The following is a 24,617-nucleotide window of genomic DNA, read 5'->3' on the forward strand; positions in this document are numbered from 1 at the left end:
AGGTTAGGTACCTTCTCTTAAAATAGGTTAAAAAAAAAATGTAAAATAAATAATTATTAATTATTTCTGATCTACATAAGAAAATACAAAATCACATCTATATTTAGACATTTAACAAATAGGTTTAACTTAACTTAAGTAAAACATGTTATGTATAGATGCTCAAAAAACATAAATCAGAACATGAAGAGTAGATGTAAAAGGCCTTAGCATCAGAATTAGTACATTCCCTTTTCTATTATGTGTAAGGATAAAATTAGCTTACTGACTATAAAATGTGAAATACTATAAATGTAATGTTTATTGAATGGCCAGTCTATAGTCCATGACCTTGGCGCAAAAATTCGAATCCCCTTGAGCTAACTTACCGCTAAAAACTAAATGTAGCTTCTCCAGTAGCTCCTTATTAAACTAGATGTTGAAGAGCATTTTAAACACAGAAAATCTCAAATAAAAATAAAAAAAATTACAAAAAACGCCAAAATAAAAATTCACGTTTCCTAAAATGACAGATAAAGTTTGCGCTCACCTGTGGGAGACTCTAGAGGAGAGAAACAGAGGCGACCTTTGCTGCAGCGGAAGTATCCCATAGCTTGTAGCCTGACTGTAACTTGTATAGGGATGAAGGGGGTCGCCAAAGGGGCTAGACATGTGGGCCTATATAAGCAGGTGTGACCCAGCAGTTAAAATTAGAAATAGTGAATAAAAAACCTAAAGCATGAGGTTAATTTGTATAAAAGAGCATCTCAACAGACATGAGCAGCTCACTGGCTGTGGTCAAAGTACCGTTTTTTGTACTTTTTTCAATGGAGATTGATGTGGCGCTCCATCTAGTGGTAAAAGGGAGTAAATGCATACAATCTTCAGCTGAAGATGTATGTTTCATTTTACACCACTTAATTTTCTGATTTTTATTTTATTTTTCTTACAGGAGGATATTGCTTGTTTTAGCTTAGATAAACAGAACTGTATATTTCCATTATAGTGTTAATAGTAACAGTGTGTGGGGGAGGAATTTCTAAAGAACCATTCCTACGCAGCACACAAAGGCTTGAGAAGGCAAATAAAAGTTAGTATGAGGAATAATACATGTAAAACTTACCAAGACTTGCTTGGTTAGATTAGCCTGATAGGTTTTACATGGTTTCCACAGTAGATGCATTCAAAGTTGCATTGTGCGTTTCATGCCATTCAAGAAAGTTTCCATTATCAAGGGTTTCCTACAATCCCAAATAATCTGGCCTCCAGCACCCTTAGTGTGGATGAGTACTGAAGGATAAGAGTTAGAGGCTTATTCAGGATAATTTAATGAAAAACATGCAACACAAAAACAATGACAAAAAAATGAAATAATAAAATGAAACAAAATGAAACAAAAACAAAGACAAAAAATGAAATAAAATAGTAAATAAATAATTTAGTAATTGCATTAGTTCAGTAATGTTAAAGCCCAAGGGAAGAAACCACTGGTGGCATGCTATTTGTGAGCTGCTTGTCAAATGGCAGCAAGGCAAACAGGTTGTGACTGGCTATTTAGCCTACTTGCAGTAACAGAATAGAAAATATAATCTTTTTAAAAATGGGGAACCTCTTCAAGGTTCATAATAGCTATCACTTTTGTTTTGAATTTTGTACCTCCATCTTTATGCTCAGTCACTCTGAAAGCTCAGTGAAAAATGAAATACCTGATCTCCACTTCAGCCGGAGACCTCACTGGGAAAGGATAGCACTTTGTAAAGGCAGGCTGAGATGCAGACATGTTTACACATGTCAAAATTAAACCAGGGAAATTCAGCCGATGTTTTAAAAAGAATCTTCCTGCTGCTGTGTAGTTTTCTCTCTGGTGTCTATCACCAAGCAGCAAATGTTTCTAAGTCACTGTGACTTGCACAAATCATCCAGATCGGTTTTGAATTCTTAGATTTTTACCATCAGATTTCTGGTTAATGCCATTCTTCCTAATTCATCTACAACTAAAAGATCAAATGTATTCATGTGTTTCCTAAAATCAGAGGGCTAATTAAAAACAAAACAAACCCACAATTTGCCACTTATTTCTTTGGTCAATGCAACTGACAGCTGTCATCCTGTCCTTTTAAAATGCCCATGACTAAAGTGCTACTGCCCTCCAGTGGCCACATGAAAGGACAACCCCAGACCAAAATGCTGTCAAGGGGTTAAAAGTTCTCGTCCCTACTGGCCCTGTGCTTCTTCTTGTTCACCATTCCTGGGAGTTTTGTTATGTGCAGCCTTTCCTTTTCTTATGTGACATTTCAGCCGTACATTTTAACATTAAAGAATCCAACCGGATACAGACAAGGCAGATAGGTCTTAGGGGGGCAGTTGGGGGTACTGTCCCAGAAATTTCTAAACATTGGGCACTTCATTTCCTGCCTTCTCCTGGGTTTTTGCACACCCATTTGTCCTGCCTCTGTTTTTCTCTAATCTAAGAAAAGCACAAAACACTGACACCAGGTGGCAGGGTAGTATATACTAAATATACTGCATTGGTGCCCCCAGGCACAAAAACCTTAAGAAATACACAAAACAAGGTGAGCCAATAGTTTCCTTAGGGCAAGGCACCTCATCAGATACCAAAATGAATACCAAGCTGCACGAAGCAGCATGCGTCTTCCAATTGTATATTGCGATTCAATTAAAATAGCTCATGTCACTTGTTATACGGGTACCCTCAGTGATCCTAAGGCAGATGCCCATTTGGACCTGGTTGCTAATTCAGTCTTAGTATCTATCTACATTACTTTACATCTTTTCATCATTCTGACTAAGTAACAGCATAGTAAACGGTTAACCGCATAAACCGTTTCCTCAAAACAAAAAGGCAACAATTTTGAACCTCCTGGTCAGCTGAAGCCTGGGTTTCCTTCAAAGACATTTTTGTTGTGTTAACTGATTATTCTGAACAAACCATAGGTGTAGATTTGGGAATGTGCCATTGTCTGTCTCTCTTTACTGGCCATGTGATTGACTGCTGACCTCGTCAGGGTGTCCACACTGTCTTTTCTCCAATGTCAGGTGGGGGCACAGTCTAGCTGGGTATATAGTACCTAAATTTGGCACAACAACTACAGAACACTGATAGGCAGACAGAACTGCCATTAATGATATTCAATACTGAAAAAGGTTAATAATATCATACGTGCAGATAATGCGTGTTCTCATATTCAGAATTAATCCTGAATGGAGTTTTATATATTAATGGTAGTGATTTCTCAGGCAGTAACCAAAGTATGAGGTCCGTGTAGACAGGAGGTGCATTAGCCAGGGGCAGACCTAAACCTTCAACCCCGATGGCACGCGATATGTAGTGATTTTTCCTAGACAAAAAAAGTGACATCACGACTACCACCTTCCTCATGTCTCCCAGCTATCCCACCAGGAGTCTGATGTCCGGGGAGGAGTTTGCCTTGGGACCCACAAAACTTTTGCGTGTGCGCGTTTCGACGCCACGCCTCTGCCTCCGTGCGTTTTCCTCCGCGCGTTGATTTCATACCAAACTCATACTTTGCATTCCGCCTTTTTCTGTCAAACGCAGCTGTTTTGCCCTGGAAATACTCCCGAATCACGAGGCTATTTTTCTACAGAAAAAAAGGGCACACAACAAGTAAGCGTGTGCCTGTACGAGCGGGGCAGGAGAGCCGTTGTGAGGTGAGTGTGCTCTCATATAGTTCTTTGTTGTGTGCAGCAACTTTTCATGCTGCAGCAGCTGCTTCGCTTCGAGTGTGCTGGAAGTTTTGGGATATTTGACATATTTCGCATTTTCCCGCTGTGCCTGTAGTGATTCGAGGACTCACGTGTTTAGCAGGGAATTCCTCTAATATTTACTCAAGTATTCGTTCTGTATTCGGCTCGATTAATGCGTCTCTCAGACTTAGTTTGCAGTTTATTGCAGTATTATTAGCTCCCAAGCTAGCCAACTAGCATGTCAGTTCGAGTGTGTTAGCGGTGAGTTGCTTGGTATATATCCACTGAAAAACAGAAAATAACATGTCGATAGCTTATAGTGACTACCACTGGAAGTGCTTGTGTGCGGTTTTAGGAACTTTTATGGATAGTTAGTTGGAAGTTTTTCCGCTTTTGGGATCAAAGGGATATTTTGCCAACTCACACTCGGCTAAACCGCTTCCAAGCGTTCGCTGTGATTTCATTTTCCTTCTGCATGCTCGCAGATGGGACTAATTTCTTGCTGCTGTGAAAGTTTTATCAACACGTGAGACTAAGAGTTGTAGGAGTTTCAAAGGAAAGGCCATGGGACAATTTACAGCATATGTGTGTGCTCTGATTGGTTTGTTAAAATTGTGTAAGATGTGACCTTTAGGATCATGTTAAGGTTATCCGAGTGTTCAAAAGAGTCGATCGGTTTACGGTCTATATCCATAAAGGCTCTCGGTACTGTAGTAGTGAGTGTGCAAAGAGTTCATAGAAATCTGTGAAGTTTTGGTTATTCATAATGTCGACGGTGCTCCTCTGGGAGCAGTAGACAGCCCCTAATGTGCATGTCTTTTCAGTGTTCGCTGATCTCATAGCTTTATTTAGCTCAATGCTGTACTGGCCTCCTCATTGCACTAAAACACCTGACCTTTTGACCACGGGTGCTATATTGAAACTGGCAGAGCCAGCAACATATGTGCTCTGTAGCCAGTATCCCAACTTTGCATCACCGCTGCTCTTGACAAATCTGTGGCTATGACAGCTCATCAGATTTCGGAACTCCTAACCAAACTGCACAGCAATGCTCCCAGTGCTGGTAATGCAAGTCTGTGATTGTGGTGTATGTGTTACATCAGCACTAGGTTTGATTATTTAAGCCAAGTTTCCTCTTGGGATTTATTAAACTGGCTGTGAGCTCCCAGCACCATGCTAAAAAAGGTATTAGATGATTAACGCTCCCCCTTAATCAAATGCATAAACTAAGTTAATGTTAGAGTTAACTGTCGTAAACATCATTTTTGTCATTACACCAACTAAGGTCATACTTCATGTTGGATCAACACATTTAGACTTGTGTGAAAAATTTCCATTTCAGATTATTACACTTGTATGCTGCTTATAACTTTGTATATAAAGAGTATCTATTTTTAAATGTATATTTAAATGTGTATTGCCTGGTAGCCTCACATCCTCCTACAGTACCTTACACTTATGAAAAAAGTGAAAATGATGAGTAATATTTTTTGACATTCCATAAATGTATTTTACAAAGTAGTTAGATTTATTTATTTATTTATTTAGTTTTAGCAGTTTAGTGGTATAGACACTTTACTAGGCAACACCATTTGCTTAGCTGTCTACTATGCCACATATGCTGCAATACTGACAGTATTTTCAATACTGCAGTCAAGTCATTCACATGGACAAACCATGACAAACCATTTGTAAAGTACCACAAGCCTTTTTTTCTGTATACTATGTGTTTTTATCAGTGCATTGGAGAACATAAGTCAGTAACAATATGTCATGTTGATATCATGCTGATGTCATGTTTCTGTCATGCTCGTGCTGATATCATATATTGATAAGGCTCTACTATACAATTAGCTGACCTCAAATGTATATAACCTAAATCCCACTGAAGAATATTGGAAACTTCCTTCCTTCTGCCTTATATTTGGGATTGCATCATGAAGGGCATCCAACATAAAAATTACTGCAAATAAAACATGTGGACCTACCGCCGTGGAGACCAATTGTGGCAAAAGGAATTGTGGCAGCCAAACGTGTCTTTTATATGTACTGTTACCGTGGTAGATGGTAACATTAAGCATGGCAAAAGTTTCAAATAATGAGAATTGCTTAGGTGTAAGTAATCGTAATCAACCACAAGCTTGGGTTTTAAACTGTTCTAAATGCTTGGTTTCAGACCTATTTCCCCCCTAATTATGTTTGATTTATGTCAGGGAGAGGGGATATCTCTAATGTGGTCATCTCAAGGGCACAACTGGCTTAGAGCATGGGAGCCCCTCCTGCCTTCTGTTTGGATGGGAAAGCAAATCAGAATAAAGTTGGCTTAAATGGAGGGTGACCTAAAAGAGGAGAAGGTGGAGGTAGAAGGGCCTGCTTTAGACGCGATGAGGGGATGGACTGAGGGGCTACACTAAGGCTCATTTTAAGATAAATAACAGTTGTTTTTCCAAATCATGAGTCATGCAAAGCTACTCTTGTTGTGGTCATTATAATCTTTGGTCTGTGATCATGAAAAGCAATATGACATCATGATGAATATGTTCCAGTCAGGACAAAGAAACACCTTCCCACTTGCAGACGTCCCAGAGTAGAGCTTTCAGGACAATCACATCCCACCTCCCTCGAATATCAAAATGTTCTTTTAGACTTTGCGCTTTCCTGACCACCCCACTAGGCCTTTCTGATCTCTATGGCAACAGCTCAGTCCAGTCAGTAGTGATTGAAACTGGGAAGGCCCTGCACACAGCGTGCAGAATAAACCCACCACAGCAGGGGAAGCTCAGCCACCACACTGATCCTCTGTGGTTCCTCTGTGGCAGGGACCATATTAACCACACTCTGGAAAACATTACACACCAGGCAACATTCATGTCGCATATGTGTGTCTGTGTTTGAAGAGACTTGGAGCATCTTCAACAATAACAAAAGAATGTGTAATTTCCTTATGTGGCCTACACAGGCAGTTGGAGTCTTCTAAAGTTTGTGTTGCTTTAGTATTGCCTTTTAGGCTAGTTTCTGTGTAATGAACAGCTAAGAAAAATGAATAGCTGGTCTCATCTTCACTAAGCGCAGTCAGTTAAATATTTAATGTATTACATCTTGTGATCTCATCTTAATAGTGACACATCCTGGTAGTGTCCTCCTTGACCCTGGATAGTGTCTTTAAACATTTATAAACCCTTAATATTTTAGCTTGTCACTTGTTAGGTCTCTGACCACGGGTGCCAGAACTATTAATACACACCGTACCCATGGACGCTGTAAACAGCTCAAAGTGAATCTGATCTCGCTCTTGGTGTGTAGACACTTATAGTCTGAGAAATCTGTCGCTATTCTCAACAGCCGCAAAGTTGATCTCAGTTTCGTCCATCCATCATGATGTCAGTGATGTGGATTAACAAAACAAGGTGTGGGGTTTGATTTTCTTGAACTGCCAGTGTGCCTCAGATTCCTTGTGTTAAAAATAACAAGTTTAAAAACCATGAAACAGCAAAGTTTTTAGCAAAATGCTTTATGCACTGCTGATCTAACTTAAGTTTTGGGTTTTTATTCTGTTCACATGAAGGGATTAAGAGTAAGGAAATAAGCACTTAAACCTGTACTACATTTTAATATGTTATGGGAAAAGTGTCAAAACTTAAAGTTTTACTTGTTGTGGAAACCTTGTTACCCTTCTCTAGGCTACATCTAGAGATGTTCTGTGCTTTTAACTGCTTAGTGAGGTTGTCCACGTTTGGCATTACAAAATAATGTACATGCATGGCGGCCACACTTAGGCTTGTTTAACTGCTCAGTAACAGAGCTATCTAATCAGGCAAGCGCATGGCAGTAATGCATTTAGGCAAGTAGAAATGGTAAAGATGACATGCTGAAGTTCAAAGGAAGTATTAGAATGGGGATGAAAGATGATTAAAGTGACTGTGAACAGACAGGCTTGTCTGAGGATTTCAGATACTGCAGATTATTGTCAGATAAAGGGAAAATGCCTTGTTGATGTCAGAGGCCAGAGGAGAATGGCCAGACTGCTTTGAGCTGGTAAGAAGGTAACAGTAACTCAAATAACCACTTGTTACAGCCAAGGTTTGCAGAACATCATCTCTGAACATGCAGCACATTGAACCTTAAAGAAGTTGGCCTACAATACCACTTTGAGTGTTTCTATTAGCTAAGAACAGGAAAGCAAGGCTAAAGTTTAACACAGACTCACGTAAACAACATGAAAGCATGGCTCCACCCTGCCTTGTAACAATTCATGGTGTAACAGTCTGGAGGGTGTTTTCTTAGCTCACTCTAGGCTTGAATGGGTGAATGAGGCAAGTTGCATAAAGCATTTCAAGTGCTCAGGTACAGAAGAAAAAGCACTCTATAAGAACCGATGTGATGCTTAAAATTTCCTTCACTGCAAAAATGAATTAGCTGTACACAGTTTACAGTTTGTACAAATGCTTTTTTTTGTATAGGACAAAAAACAGCTGCATCCGTTTCTCTAAATCTTGCTGTTTGCAGTGCAGTGTAGCTGTAAAAACAACAAATCTGTTTCCTAATCGTGTTTTGGCTTTCAACATGAAAGAAAACATGTTAAAACCAGGGTTCAGGGTAAGTATTGTAACAAGTATTTGTATATTTTTGTTAATCCTGCATAAGGGCTTTTCCTCAGTTGCCTGTATTTCTGCCTATTGGTTTAAATTTTAAATTCAAGCTGAGTGTAATTGTGTGAATAGTTTAAAAGTGAAAGTGTGCAGAGATGCCAGTTTAACTTCTCTCTGTTGCTCTCTGGCCTCTTCATGTGTGAGGAGGGCAGACAGACAAAATGGAGAAACCTTCTTACAGCCACCACACCCCCCAAAAAGCATAACACTGTAACCCGTAACACTAACGTGTCAGATCCAGTTTAGCATATCTGTTTCACATCTTAACATTTATCTTGTTTCGTGTGTTGTAGGTGTGTTGTAGCTGGAGCCGTCATCATTGCGTCGGAGTGGAGTTGCCGTGGCAGCCCTGATGGGGCGCAGGAGGAGGGTCCCAGTCCCACTGGAGAGGGACTGGGAGACGGGACGGACCGCGGATTGGACGGGGATCCTGAAGGGGTGTGGAGCCCAGACATTGAGCAGAGCTTTCAGGAAGCTTTGGCCATCTACCCTCCTTGTGGAAGGAGGAAGATCATACTGTCAGATGAGGGGAAGATGTATGGTGAGGAGCAGCAACTTTCTATCCCTTTCCCCCTCTAGTTTCTTCTTTGATATTGAAATCAAACAAAACATATTCAAAGAAGCTGTAATATATAACTGACTTGTTTGTAAAGGATTTGCCTTTAATTTGTCCGTTTCCTTTTTGGGTTTAAATAATTTTATTTCGATGACTGCGTAAAATTGCAGATATTTAAATTTAAGAGTCAATAAACATAAACCAATGACTGTAGCAGCCAGTATTACAGAAATGTTTGATATCTGTAGGCACCCTTTGCTTGACCCAACCATTTCGGAATAAGTAAAAATAATAATAATACTAGTAAAGGCTTTACATGTATAAACACATTATTCCAGAAATTTAGTTCTTAGAAGAACCACACCAAAAAACCCACAAATTTTAATCAACTGCCTGCACTTTGGAACAGAGTTGGTTTTTGATCCTTCTGCAGAATCACCTTGCTTTATGAATAGGTGATCAGCTTGCAGGAATTTTCAACAGGCTACATAGTTTTTGGGTCAGAGGACAATCTGCAGTAATAAGGTTAAAGGAAGGAGCATGTTGACTTCTCATGTCAACTTGTAGTTAACTTCTGAATAACTTCTGGTGCTCTGCATAAATGGTCTGTGAAACACCAGGAACAGATTTGTTGCAAATGCACACAAGCAATGTTTCATGTGTTTGTTTTTTATTAGGATTGGTTTAAGATGCTGCCTGTGAAAAGAGCTTTGTATTTTGGCCTTTTTCTTACCTTATGAAAACCTTGTGATCCTTTTTTTTTTTTTTTTTTTTTTTTTTTTTTTTTTTGGAAGGGGGGAGTTGAGTGTTTGCACTCTGAATCAGACTGTGAAGCATTTGTGTATTTGTAAGGGTGTTCAGCAGTGAGGGAAGCGGGATATATGATCCCAGGTGACAGAAAGGGAAAGTTTGTTTCAGCATTGTGGCATTTTCTCCTTTTGTGGAAGCGTGGGGCTCACTGTGTTGGTTGACCTTCCCTACTTCACTCTCCTTTAACGAGGATTGTCCCGTTGATGTATGCTTACACTTACTAAAAAGCAACACTGAGCCTGAGCGTAATACCAGCTTTACAACACCAACCCCCAACCTTGCATCAGTGCTTCTTAATACTGTGAGCTACTAAGCATTTCAACTTTTGCATAATTAGTTGGAACTTTCTAATTTTACTGGAAAATTTGAATTAATTTGTGTTAAGATATTGTTTAATATAAATGATAAACCAGTTTAGAGGATATAAAATGAAAACCAAGGAGATTTGTCAGCTATTTTTCACCTATAGTCAGATGTGGACAGGTGTTCCAACATCACCCAATATTGCTAAATGAAAATACATCTCATGCCTTAAAGTGGTTTGTGTGCATAAACACTCATACTACTGTAAAGGAATTAAAACTACACAGTGCTCATTTAGCTTATTGGCACAAGTGTGAATCAACTATTAAACTGTTATGAACACAGCATTAAAATTATATACTGATTTTACAGTAACCTGAATCTCAGTGGGTGTTTGCTTTAATTAACCTTCCTGAGCTAAACTAGGCCAGTCGTAATTGATCCAGCCTCTGTGCTGTCTTTGGTGTCAGTCATATGTTACTACCATGATGTCACCCTGGATTATAGTGCCAAGCAAGTTTTTCTAAATAGGGATGATCAGCAGACTTGGTGACGCAGATAATGCAGCGTGTGTGTGTGTGTGTGTGTGTGTGTGTGTGTGTGTGTGTGTGTGTGTGTGTGTGTGTGTGTGTGTGTGTGTGTGTGTGTGTGTGTGTGTGTGTGTGTGTGTGTGTGTGTGTGTGTGTCAGTAATTATGTTTTAATATTGGATTGATAATACATTTCAGTTTGTTGAAACGTAACACTCGGCTTCTTCATCATTTATCTCTTCATAATCATTTGGCAGTTAGATGGGTGCTGGGTAATTACTCTAATGATTTAATAAGTAATGCAGATGAAAAATAATATACTAACTTTGGCATCTACTGCTTTTAAATCACACCACACCTATATCCATCTTTATTAGACTTTGAAAAACATTTTCAGCAAACGGTAATAAATATCTTGGCTTTTACTTTAGGTTTTTTTTAAGACTGATATATGAATATTTGGTGTTTTTTAAAAATCCAGTGTATCTCACTTATTTATCTTTTCATTTCAGTCACGTGAAAAACTTTTTCTAACATCTGCCGTGTGTAGCGATGAATGAGTCATTACTAAGTTCAGTTAAAAAATAAACTGTTTTATTGTCACAAGTTGTGGATTACTTGTTTACACTCTGCCTGACATTACTTTGATCAGATTACCTTTTTAGTGTATCAAACCTGCAATGCCCAAAGTTGCATTGTACCCTCAAGTGCCCAACTGTGCAACATCAAGACTCAACATGATTCAACTGTTTTTTTTTTTCTTCATTGCATCTTATTTTCATCTCTGTCCTTAATCATCCTAGCATGCTGCACATCCTTTCCAGCCCAAAAGCCACTCTGCCTTGCCACTCAGAACCTCACTCAGAAAAGCCCTGTTCTACTTCCTTAGTATCTAGTCTTACATACAACTCACTATAAACCTTTTCCTTTGTTTTTACCACCTCTCTTTGCTGTACGACCAGCCTTCCAATACTCCTACTTTCTTCATCTACCCAACCACTCCCCTTTGACTTTTTCTTTGCTAATCTCTTTCTTTGAATATTTTATTGCATGTCCTCATTCCACCATGGAGTCTCCTTTTCATCATTCCTCTGTCCAGAAGATACACCAAATACCTTTTCTGGTAATTTCCTGGTAGCGTCTCCATCCACTCTTAAGTCACAGTATGTTCTTCCGTTTTTTTGAATTACGTGTTGAACATGGCCATTTCCTTCTTTTCCATGAACTTCACTACCGTCTGTCCAAGCGCATTTCTCTCCCTGACACAATACCTACCTAACACCACTTGCTTGTGTCTGTTCCCTACATGTGCAGCCTCCTCCAGTCACCACTCCCTTCTGCTTATACTCTATATCACTTTATTCAGTCTACTCCTCTTGCTCTGTTAACTGACATCCAGCCTGTGGGATATACACTCAGCACCACCCCTTCAGTTTAAATTTCTGACTGTCTCCACCTATACAAAACTCTCGACATACTTTTACTTTAAATTTTTTCATACTTCATTTCACTTCCTATCTACACCATGGTAGAACAGTTGGAATCAACCTCTGTTTCTCCTGGTTTTCCTTCCCCTCCACCTGGTGTCTTGCGCGTATCATCATATCCATCATGTCTGCCAGTTCTCTCCCTTTACCCGTCATAGTTCCTGCATTTAAAATTCCTACTCAAACCTCCTCACCCCTGCCTTCCCGTCTTTCTTGCTGCCTTCAAACACGCCTTCCCCCTTTCTTCTTTCTTTGTCTTTGGCCAACAGTACCACAGTTTCCACTGGCACCCACTTAGCTAACAGTACCAGGGGCTATTGTTGTTAACCCAGGCCCTATCCAATCAAGTATGGAAATCGCATTCTTGATGATCCGCGTGTTTGACTAGGCAAAGATTATATTCCAGGTGCCCTTCCTGATGCAACCGTCACATTTATCAGGACTTGGGACTGCCCACTAGGAGTACACTGGTTTGTGCCCTCACACTGTAGCTGGGTTATATTACATATTTATAGTTGTAGCTTATCTTGCCTTCCATATAGCAAAATAGATGTGACATCTAAAGAAAGAGCTTTTACCCTTATGTGGAGTAGTGGTAGGCTGCAGGGTAGTGCATGTGTCCTGTTTTGGGAATTGGAGCAGACTGCTGTGTCTGAGTCAGCCCCTTCTGTTGATTTTGGGAAATTCTGTGCTCTGGTAACTTAACAGCGCTGATGTGACTCATCTGAAATCCCTACAGCGTCACAGCCTTTTCCAGAAAAAAGGATGGTGATGATGATGTTAGTAAGTGTGCTAAATGATTACAGCTGTGGGATCATTCTGGTCACCTTTATATTTAACCGCTTGCGGCATGCTGTATAATGGGTTACTTCGAAGTTACAAACGACGAGCAGATCATCAGGTGTGGGTTGGAACTGAGGAGAGGGAGAAGGAAAGAGCTGACCAGGCAGTCTGTGCTGACCACATTTTGGAAGTCTGTTAACAATATCATGACCTCTCCTCTGCTTTTCTCTCCATTCCCACCATTTCTTCATCGCTTTTGAATGTCTGCCAGCAAGCAAAACCAAACCTGACTAAAAATTAATACATGCTATTCTTAATAGAAATGTCTTACAGCCTGAGAAAAGGAAAGCTTGACAGATCTTTATAGGGATTTATAAGAATCTCACTACCCTGGAGACACACACACAAACACACTTTCACACTTAAAACATCTCACCATAAGTGGCATCACATTGAGGTTTTATTTTATGTTTGCAGATACGGGCAGTGGATTCAAAAGTATGTACAGCTTCATTTTAGAACTTGACCAGTAAGTTCGGTACAGTCTAAACATAAATTTGAATGTCACTGTGACCACTAAACTCAAACAATAAGGACTCAGTCTAGCCGTTTGTGTTACGATTGTACTTATTGTACTTTACATTGTAAGACACAAACCACAAGACCACAAACCACATTTGGCTTCAGATTCAAGGCAAATGAAGTTTAGCTTAATGTGGAGTGTTCACCCATGTCCTGCCTGTCTTTCAGATTCATATTTGTTTCAGTGAACAAATGGGATGCAACAAGTGGTGCAATTTAAAAACTTTAATATGTACAGACATATATAGGAATGACAGTCCTTTCTTTAAAAAAAATGTATTTGATCAGTTCTGGGTGCTTTACATTACCTTTGTCATACAGCAACCACAACAGTCATAATTAACTTTGGCTTTAAAAAAGTGCGGCCATTTAGATTTGTTATTGTAATTTTCTTTTGATTACTAGAACATTCCTCTTAGGACTCAGAAAATTGCACAGTCAGTTTTGGAGCTGTGATTCTGTCTATTTTTACAGCATCATAAAAAATTACAGGGTCCTACATGGCTCAAGCAGCATGGCTTTAAGCAGCAGAGGGAGCTACTGGCTGGAGCTACTTGCAATCTTACAATAATACATGAAACCTCTGTCTACCTATCTGACCACAAAATCCTTCTACACAATTGGAGCTGAGCAGCCAAAACTGGCACACAGATATATCTTGGGGACCTGAAGGTTCTTATCTGTATTACATATTGTGATGTCCTCACGTTGCCTAGTAACCACCTACACGTGGGCTAAAATGACCCATTTGTAGCATTTATGCACCTACAACACCTTTATTAAAGCAAGCTTGGGATCATTTTCGTTTCTCGACACTTGCTTTTTATTCATATACACAAAGCTAGACTCGTGCAATATATAGTCATCTTGTTGCTTAGCAACCACCTAACAGCCTGAAATAACATTTTATATAGTAGAGCTGATGAGTGAATTGATACTTTTTTCTTAGATTAGATAAGTTGATATGGTTCCTTGATCATATAAAGATTTAAATACATTTTATTGTATATCAATAGTCATGTCACTCCCACATTTACCTTGGTTTTTTTAATTATTATTTTTTTAAATATAAACACAATCTACCACTCCTATTTTCTTACTTTTCTCAATGTCATTATGTGAATCAGTTTGCCAACTGCACAAACAGCCCAAACAATACTGGAGCTTGGACATGTACTAGTAATGTAAATACTGGAGATTGGCTGTTACAGGGAGACGTTTGAGTATGCCAATGCTAAGTCTGCTCATAGGGTGTGAGCTATATCTGGCTAAACAGTGCAGTTTAAGAAACACTTTACACTTGTATAATGTGTTTATGTTTATTAGTCATTCTAATTGTATCCATTTCTTTGTCATGTTAGGTCGAAATGAGCTGATAGCTCGCTATATCAAGCTACGAACAGGGAAGACGCGCACACGCAAACAGGTACGCACAGATATTTGTATAGACTACACCACTGATCTGTTTTCTGTAACAGGATTTAAGTGCACCTTGTTTAAATGAATATTTATGGACTGTTTAAAATGATGAAATCATTGTGTAAATGTGTGCTTTCACGGGGGTAACCCTGGGTCCATAGGTGTCTAGTCATATTCAGGTTTTGGCACGTAAGAGGGTACGAGAATACCAGGCAAGCATCAAGGTGGGTTCTCACTGACTATACTCTACTACTCTCTGTAGTCACAGCCTTCTTCTTTTCTCTTTCCTTTTTCCTCCCGTCCCTTTTCCTTCATCCTGTCTTTCCTCAGGTCTCTAGTCACCTGCAAGTCTTGGCCAAGAGAAAGTCTCGTGAGATTCAGTCTAAGCTGAAGGTATACATGCTCACTGACTTTGCAATGCTAGCCGCTTCGCTCTGCATGCTCAGATGTAACTTAACCCAATCTTAGACGTCTTCGTCAGAACTTAGGGCAGATTTTTATGCGTCTCTGCTGGGGTGTTAAACTACTACTATATTTAACTATAACTATATTTTCCAACCATATTCATGAGACTCGTGCCCTTAAAACTCGTGCCTTGTTCTTAGTTCTTAACATCGGCCATACAATTCTCCAGGGAACTGCAATTGCTAATCAGACGATCAATATACATTTCTTAGCCCAACCTTCGTGAAGCCTTTTAGTCTAGACCAGTAGAAAACTTTGATGGACCAAAGTTAAATCCAGTATAGAAGGAGTTTGCTGCATGATTCGAATATAGTCAGTGGGGCACAGAAATGAGACCTTAGGTTTCACAAACTCACGTTTTCAAACTTTTTTCTTTTTTCTGCTTGTATGCTGTATTGTCTAGCATTGCACAGTACAAAAGTTTGTTGTCTTGAGTGTTTATATATGTATCGCATCATTTTTATGCATGGCTGGTATGTTAGTCATTTCACTTGGATCAAAAAGTTTGTGGCCTTAGACAAATAATTGCTTGAGAGTCAGTTGCTGGCTTTTGTTGACCACTTAGCGGCATGTAACCTGCATGCCCCCATATCAGTAAACATGCAAGGTGTCTTTAATGTGCCCATTTGAGGAATTTCAAAAGTTTTCTCCCTTGATTTTCTGTTTCTTTACATTCTTGCTCTTGAACATTTCCTACATTTCTTTTTATCTTTTCTCTCTATTTTTTTTTTTCTTGTGTTTTTACCATACTCTGTTCTTCACAAAACAAACCATAATTTTACACCAAATTTGTTGAACCTTCTGCTCTCCCGTACACATTTGGAGAGTAATGTTTAGATATAAACAGATATAAACAAAAGGACTCAGTTTTATGATGGAACAGATCAGTAGGACATATCCTGCTCTTTCAGTATAAGCCAGTGCTTTTGATTACAGTTACAGCTGATTTCGAAATTATATAGGCCCTTCACCTTTTGCACCCTTGAAAATTTCATTTTAACTTGAGAAATTAACCTAAATTCATTAACTCACGACACCAAAGTTAAAATTGTGTTTTTAGGTTTTTGATTTTATTTATTTATTTAATTTATTATTCATGTATGCACGCATCTGTTTATTTTCTGACAATTTTTTTTTTTTTAAATAGTTGAAATAATTCAATTCAATTCAATTTCTTTATTGTCCCACAAGGGGAAATTAGTTAGCAGCAGGATAAAAATAAACAGAACAATAATATAAAATAATAATGACAATAATAGTGATAGAAAGTCCAAGGACGGTTATTTGACATTAAGGAGACAAGATGCAGTAGGGATAAAAGAAACCTGGAGTCTTTTAGTCTTCCTCACAGGTACTCTAAAACTGCGGCCGGAAGGCAACAACTCAAACTCACTGTGAAGTGGATGGTTCAAACAATTAATAATAGAATGAGCCTTTCTAAGCACATTTTTATTGTAGATGGCCAAAAGTCCATCTTGCCAGCGCCCTGAAATTTTGCTAGCAGTTTTTACCAGAAGTCCCAACCGATTCTTATTCTTCACCGTCAGGTTACCAAACCAGGCAGCGATACATAAGTACGTCAAAGCATTTGGACTTTAAATTAAGTTCTTTGTAGACATCAATCACTTTTGATTGTTGGCCGTGCTCACATGGATTGTGCAGTTTATTCTTTCTGGGTCATCCGCTGACATTAGCTGAGACTTGCTTTGATGGTGCCACCAGCACTACTCCCAGATGAATCATGAATCATTTGATTAGTGATTGATAGCTGCTTTACCATTAAGCTCTGATTGATGGAGTCTTGTTGAGATGGTACTCCTCTCTGCAGTTAACTAACTGAACATTGATTAGTTAGCTTTGGGTTCTATCGAGGAAATACTTGCTTCCGTAGTTAAAGATCGAAAACTCTAGGATGTGCTTCTAGGAACACTTATAGCATGTGCTATCATTTATGCTGTGGTCTGCTAGACTGGTGAAATGGCAGAGAGGGACAGGGGGAAACTTAAAAAACTGGTCAGGAGGGCCAGCTTTGTCCTAGACCGTCTGCTGAAGTCCGTCGAGCACCCCCTGCATGAGACTGTACGAGCACTGAGCAGCTCGTTCAGCAGTAGACTTTTACACCCACAGCGTAGGAAGGAGCGCTACCGCAGGTCATTTTTACCAGCAGCTGTCAGACACTATAACACAGCTTTGTTCACTGTACATTTCACCAAAATCCCCCCCCACCCCCCCACCCCATATATATTTGAACTTCAGTTGCTTATGTATATAGGACCACTTTGTGTCTCCCTTTTATATTTTCTATTCCCCTTACCATAAGAGCTGTGTAACACCCAAATTTCTCATTCATGGAATAATAAAGGTTTATTCCATTCTTTTCTAACCTATTTAGAAAATACATTTTTGTATTCACACATAAACATGCAAAAAGTGAATGTGTCTTAATGTTTTCTGAAGTGGCTATGTGAACAAGGCATATTCCTTTATTACCTAACAATGATTTTGTAATCTGCTTTTATTTTGAATGTACTGAAGTTAATTAATAAAATGTCTTTTTTGCCATAGGCCATGAACTTGGTAAGTTTCGGTTATACAACTACAGTTTTCTGCTTCAGGCTTTTGTGTTGTGTGGTTGGCATCACATTGCTGCTAGTCCACAGTTGCAGTTTTATTGCCAGACTCAAAAAAAAAAAAAAAAAAACCCTGCTTGTTGCTCTTTCGTTTTAGTGGCTTTAGTTAAATACTGGTGACGGTTAGCTCTTCTTACTTGGTTTGCCTCCTGCTTTGGCTTCCCCTCATGTGCGCTTTGCTTTCTGTGCTGTTTTTCCATATAGTTACTGCATCATGCTTCCGTACACTACATGTTGGCTGGCTTGCTGTCTAAAGTGGCCTTTGGAGTTGGCTGATCTTGGAATGATAACCTGCATTTTATTGTGAAGTTTCAGAGTTTTGTCATTGTGTATTACTTTGTCTCCGTCTTTCTCATTCAGGACCAGGTCTCGAAGGACAAGGCACTGCAGACGGTGGCCAATCTCTCATCAGCTCAGATAGTCTCTGCGAGTGTAATGAAACCCCAGACTCCCTTTCCTCCACCAGTCAGAGTGAGACGCTAACACTGACACACACACATCTGTTGTTTTGTACTTTTCGGGGTAAAAGTGAGTAATACGATTTGCTCAATCTGTTTCTTTTTTGTGTAGTTTTGGCCCGGCCCTATGCCAGGACAGCCTGGGCATTCTCAGGAGTAAGTATAGCTGGCACATACCTTGGTTTTCTGTCTTGAAAATCAAAGTTTCTTGCGTAAGCAGGTACATTTACTCATTTTCGGGGTTATTTCTTCTGCTCCGTTTTTACAGCATCAAGCCCTTTGCACAGCCGCCATACACTACACTCCCAGCCCCTGTCCCTGCACCTATCAGTAAGTGTGAACTTGATTTGCCCAGCTTTTTTAAAATAAATATTGTTATTTAAATTGTTTCACAATTTTAAATGTTAAACAGGTTATGAGGCCTTGCCACCCCCTCGCCCTGCAGCTATAGCAGCTCCTGTATGGCAAGACAGAACCATTGCCTCTGCAAAACTACGGCTACTGGAGTACTCTGCTTTTATGGAGACTCAAAGAGACAGAGAGACGGTACAGCCAGAACTTTTTGAACCAAGAGTCATCAATTTAAAACATGTGCATAGTCAAATTTTTCTCTCCTTTTACCCTCTTGTACTTATTTCTCCTTCCCTCCTACAGCATAAACATCTGTTCGTGCACATTGGCCCATCAAACCCTGGCTACAGTGACCCAGTGTTGGAGTCCATAGACGTGAGGCAGATTTACGACAAGTTCTCTGAGAAGAAAGGAGGCCTGAAGGAGCTTTACGAAAAAGGGCCACACAATGCATTCTTTCTTGTCAAGTTCTGGGTAAGTAACCAACAACACTAAAATCCATTTGAGCGAAGAAAGTCAGCAAGTCAGATTTCTAATCTCAAAAACTGAGTTGGCGTTTAGGACATGCACACTAAAATGCTTAAGTGTTTACACTCGATTACTTTCACTTTGTTAAACAAATAATTGGGTCTTTTGCAGAGTGTCTTTCATTTTGCAGTCTGAGGTAATAACCTGCTACACCACATGAGGGAAGCAAAGCCAGTGTAACACTAGAGCTTATGCAGGAAATTACTTTTTCACTATTAGTTCTTGAACAAGTGTTTTTAGTTCACTGCATTATTATTATTCAGCAAATCAAACACGAGTTCTTGAATAGTTTCTAGCTCGGTGTATGTAATGTGTCTTACTGTTGCAAAGAGTAGTTGCAGGAATGAGTATTAAATACTACAGTTATAGTCTTTGGTGGTGACTTCTTAATTTATTTTCTTCTACCCTTTTATTTTTATTGCACTCATTCTGTGTCCATCTTATTCTCCTTGTTTTAGGCGGACCTGAGCAGTGACATCGAGGAAGGTTCTGGCGCATTTTACGGCGTGAGCAGCCAGTACAGCGGAACAGAAAACATCACTATCAGTGTTTCAACAAAGGTCTGCTCCTTTGGTAAACAGGTGGTGGAAAAGGTTGAGGTGAGAAAATTATTCATTCTTATTTTACAGACACATTTTAATAGTGGATCTTATTTATTGAGTATATGTACACAACTCAAATATATTTTATATTAGACCCCACCCGCATGTGTTTTTAATTGTAAATAACGTGTGTGGATTTCTCCTAACCAGACTGAATATGCACATTTGGAAGGAGGAAAGTACATGTTCCGCATCCATCGTTCACCCATGTGTGAATATATGATCAACTTCATCCACAAACTCAAACACCTGCCAGAGAAGTACATGATGAACAGTGTTCTGGAGAACTTCACCATTCTACAGGTGTGTGTGGGTAATCTGACCACCAATACAAAACAATACACTGTTTATAAACTTCCTTTGGTGAGTTCATAGTGTCGGGCAAGATTTGGTTAATAATTCATCTAAACTATTATGTAGATAAAACGTGTGACAAAGAGACGAAGGTTTTTTAATTGGATAGAGCTGAATATCCTTAGGCTTCATTTAAAAAAGATTGTTAAACTGAGCTTTAAAAAGAAATGAAAATGACACAAGGAGGGTTACAATTAACTGTAAATGTATATTTTCTGTACTGTACACTTGAGTCCATAATTTGTTGGACAAAAATCAGTTTTTTTGCTTTGCATATGTACATCGCCATGTGGATTTTAAGTTGAGCAGTCTGTATCTAATTGAAGGGCTCACTGCTGAAAATCTTGTGAATATGATAACTCGAGAACAAGGTGATGTAGGATTCACAAATTCATAATATAGGTGTCTCTACTAAAAATGGCAGATGAGTTTCAACACCAGTGACGTGGCCTCAAGATCAGAGGTCAACTTTTATGATAATAATGAAATAGGTGAGGAACAGGCCTCAACTGGCTGCCATGGTCCTTTCATGACAAAGTAAGCAGACATGATGTGACACTGAAAATAAGTTAATTCAAAGTGCTCAGTTTCAGTTCAGTTTTGTTTATATACCGCCAAATCACAACAACAGTCGCCTCAATACGCTTTTACATTGTAAATTAAAGACCCTCGAAGTGATGAATTTGTATTTTATAGTTTTCACTGTGTTTTTAAACATGAGGCCTAAAGACATGTCTGTGCAAATGAGAGAGGTCTTTATTGCACTGGGAGGAAAAAAAGAAACTGTCGGAGAGAGAAACAAAGTTAGGAGTGGCTAAATCAGTAATCTGGTACATTGTTAAAAAGGAGTGTGCCGGCCAAATATTGACGGACCTAACTGCTCATGACCGAGTAGGCCAGATTAGATTCTGCCAGAAAACTTTTAAGAGACTGCCGGGGGGGGGGGGATGATGAAACCAAGATTAACACCTCATAATCTGAACCATAACATATCTTTACCTGATCTCCACCAAGTGTACTGAAAAACTTCACTGACTCAAAAAAGCAGCAACTGAAACCTGGTGCAGCAAGTAAACAGCATTTGGTGATGTTCATGAGTTTTGTGCTTCAGGCAGTCATTCACTGCAAATGATTTTAATCCAAGTATTAATACCAATTCTTAGATATTCATAAACGAGATGAGATCTTAGATATTTGTGCAATTCATTTTGAGCCTCTGAAAAAAAGAGCACTGTGTATAAAAATGGGTGCAATTCGGTTATTCCAAAATTTCCGTAAAACCCCTTGAATTAAAGCTTGCAGTTTGGTCACATATTTATTGTTTGATTGATTTTATTTATTTTTAAATCCACTGTAGTGGTGTCCAGAGGCAAAAATGCTAAAAAAAAAAACCCAAACAAATTATGAGCCTAACTGTACGCAAAGGTATTTTTGCACCTTCTTCATGTAATGAACTGAATTTGAAAAGTTTAAAGAAAAGGTTTTGCTGCACATTGACAAATTGACCTTCTCCTCCCTCAGTGCCTTTCTTGTCTTTATTTGTGCCTTTCCTAGGTGGTGTCCAACAGAGAAACTCAGGAGACTCTGCTGTGCATCGCCTTTGTGTTTGAAGTGTCCACAAGCGAACATGGAGCGCAGTACCATGTTTATCGACTAGTTAATGACTAGCAGCATGTTGTGTACATGCAGAGACTCTTCACGGACTTTTTGATACTCACACCATAAACACTATTTCCAGCTGAACACTCAGAATTGCTACTCCTCTATTCTAAACACACTTGTTTCAACAGACCAACCGTCACACTGTAGTCACGCCTGTCGTTTATGGTTTCCCATTGCTGGAATGTGTAGGATGCACAGATCTTTTAACAGCATCCCTCTGCTTAAACGTACCAAAACAGCTGGCAAACGGAAAGGTCTTAAATACATTAGATATTCTTTTTCAATTTCCAATTAGAAAAAAAAAAAAACTTTTAAAGTTAATCAAGTTTAATATGCAATCCTTCGATCAACAATGGAAAACATAGCTGTGATGCACTACAAGTGGATATATGCATTTGCATTTCCATCACAGGTGTGACTGATGTGAGATGAGTTTGAATATAATCTATCAAAAAAAAATATTGTTCATGTAACCTGCCACAAACACTATTACTTCTACAGACTGCAGTAGCTCTGCGAGGTACAGTTTGAATGAGTCTACATTGGAATAGCCTCTGTTACTTGTTTAGTATGAAATCGTGGACTTCAGTCAGTTCAATCGAAGGTCCAAGGATACTGCATAAAGTATAAGTGAGCCTCATGTAAAGAAGAGCATGTTGTATTTATATTTGATATTGTTTCAAAGTGTAAAGAGGGAGATCTTTTTAGGAGTATTTGCTTCGTATTTTTTTTCTTTTTAAAGGTTTCCAGTGGAGGACGTGTTTTCGATTGCCTCACTTGTCTTTTTAAACAACAGAAGAATTCAGACAGTTTCAGACTAAGTTCACGTTTTGCTCTTTGCAGCATTTTTAACGACAGAATCACCTTCATTGTCTGTAGACGTGAAACTGTTTTTACTTTGACTGTGTGGGCTTGCTGCAGTACTTCTACCTCCACTCGAGTTGGGATAAGAATGTGCTTTGATTTCTAAAGCCTTAAGCTGAGGAGCACTGATGTATAGGATACGTACACTACGCTTGTAATGGTACTGTTTTTAAGCCAAACCTAAGGTAAATAGTCCATTTTTGTAAAGATAAACTTTTTTTCTTTCTTTTTGTATTTCACCAGCAAAGCAAAAAGTGTTACTCTAAAAATGTTAAAGGAAGGGTGTTCGGGGTCTATCTGTTTTCATATATATGCAAACGATGTATGGTACAGACCTCATTAAGGTCGCCAGCAGTGCACTGGGATAGATTTTGCCTGATAACACTAACGACTATCCAGCTGACACTTTTTTTCTTTTATTCTATGTAATGTGTTGGATTATTGGTACATTTGGCTTTTCTCTTTCTTCCTTTAGTAAACCTCACGTTTTTTACTTCGTATTACACTGTCATGGCCTCTCTATGCAGGATTATCTTTACCTGTGTCGAAGAGAATTTGTCATTTGACTTTCTATCATGACACTAAGAGCTAGCTGGCTCTATTTTTTCTTTTTTTTAAAAAAACATAAGATCATATTTTAATACTCACTGTGTGGTCAGCCAAAAGTGTTTTGTTTTATAATTGCGTGTACTGTTTGGCTGTGCCTCACTCCTTTGGTCATACCTGCTCAGTGAATTAAAACTGGCTATACGCTGTACCTATAAAGTTATGTGTTGGTGTCTTGATCATAATGTTTAGACAGTTGAGAGAGGAAATGAGCCTTCATGGGTCATTCCTACACTACATTTGTTAAATGTAGTGTAGGAATTGAGTAAGACTTTTTTTTTTTTCTTTCAAAAATAAGGAATTATGGGCATAAGCAATACTATAAGGGTTGTCTAAGAATACGGGGGGGGGGGGGCTGTTTGTGTGGGGTTTTTGGGGGGGGTGGTTGTTGTTTTGTTTTGTTTTTTGTCCTCCTTTTCAGTTTCCCTGGTGTTTTAACAACTAGGCACAGTTTGAATCGCTTCTATGCTCATGACAGTGTTGACCCAGAGGTTGCAGTTTGTCGTTTGCCCTACTAGATGGCGCCCTTTGCTCAAATGTAAATGTTTAAATGAGTATCCAAAGTACAGGAGGCTTTTACATCGCGCTTGCATATAATTTTGTCCCACAACTTTTTCACTTACACTTGCAACTGACACTCCCACATAGTTGCATAACACTTGAATTATGTTTACGTAACCCCTCTGTGCTACAGTGATATTGCCTAAATATTGTAAAGCACTGCTGTCTCAGATAATCATGGCTCAAAAGTGCAGATGTGTGTAATTTTCTGGTTTTAATTACTGCAGTTTGTCAGTTAACACTAACATGAGGTGGGTGAGGGTGGGGTGGGGTGTTCACCTTAAGGACACAATTATCTATAAGAAAAATCACGTCTTCAAATACCAGAGCTGAACTGAAGTCACGTGTATAGCTGTCAATTTGAAATTAAGTCACACACCTCCTGCGTGGGCTATCCAGTATGTTAATCCACTTAATAAATCAAAGTCACGCCAATAGACTAATGTACAGACAAATGAAAGGAAAAACTAACATCGTAAACCTTAGTAAGGCGATGCACCACCACTTGCTGCAGTAAGTGTTTCATAGTACTGTTTAACACGTTGGTGCAAAATGTCTCACAGTTGTTCAATTGGGCTGAAGTCTTGTGGCTGCGAAGGAGAGGAATCCCATCTATTTTGTACATATTAAGCTATCCGTGTGCCACATGGGTGCTGATAAGAAGCACCCTTATCACTGCTGAATTTTTTTAACAATTGATAAGCTTTGTGTTG

The 24,617-nt window shown here is 39.0% G+C and overlaps 1 protein-coding gene across 1 annotated transcript; it reads left to right on the top strand.

Annotated features, from left to right (window-relative positions):
- Nucleotides 1-621: 621 nt before the first annotated feature.
- tead3a (TEA domain family member 3 a) lies at nt 622-23,502 on the top strand. Its single transcript, XM_039604328.1, has 14 exons — nt 622-669; nt 3,389-3,669; nt 8,648-8,895; nt 14,766-14,830; nt 15,154-15,216; nt 17,854-17,865; nt 18,279-18,389; nt 18,489-18,532; nt 18,645-18,706; nt 18,789-18,922; nt 19,031-19,201; nt 19,714-19,854; nt 20,008-20,160; nt 21,766-23,502. Exons 1-14 carry the CDS (start codon nt 622-624, stop codon nt 21,877-21,879), a joined length of 1,647 nt encoding a protein of 548 aa, XP_039460262.1. The 3' UTR covers nt 21,880-23,502.
- Nucleotides 23,503-24,617: the final 1,115 nt, after the last annotated feature.

The sequence above is a fragment of the Oreochromis aureus genome, linkage group 20, assembly GCF_013358895.1.
Source record: "Oreochromis aureus strain Israel breed Guangdong linkage group 20, ZZ_aureus, whole genome shotgun sequence".
Taxonomy (NCBI): Eukaryota; Metazoa; Chordata; class Actinopteri; order Cichliformes; family Cichlidae; genus Oreochromis; species Oreochromis aureus.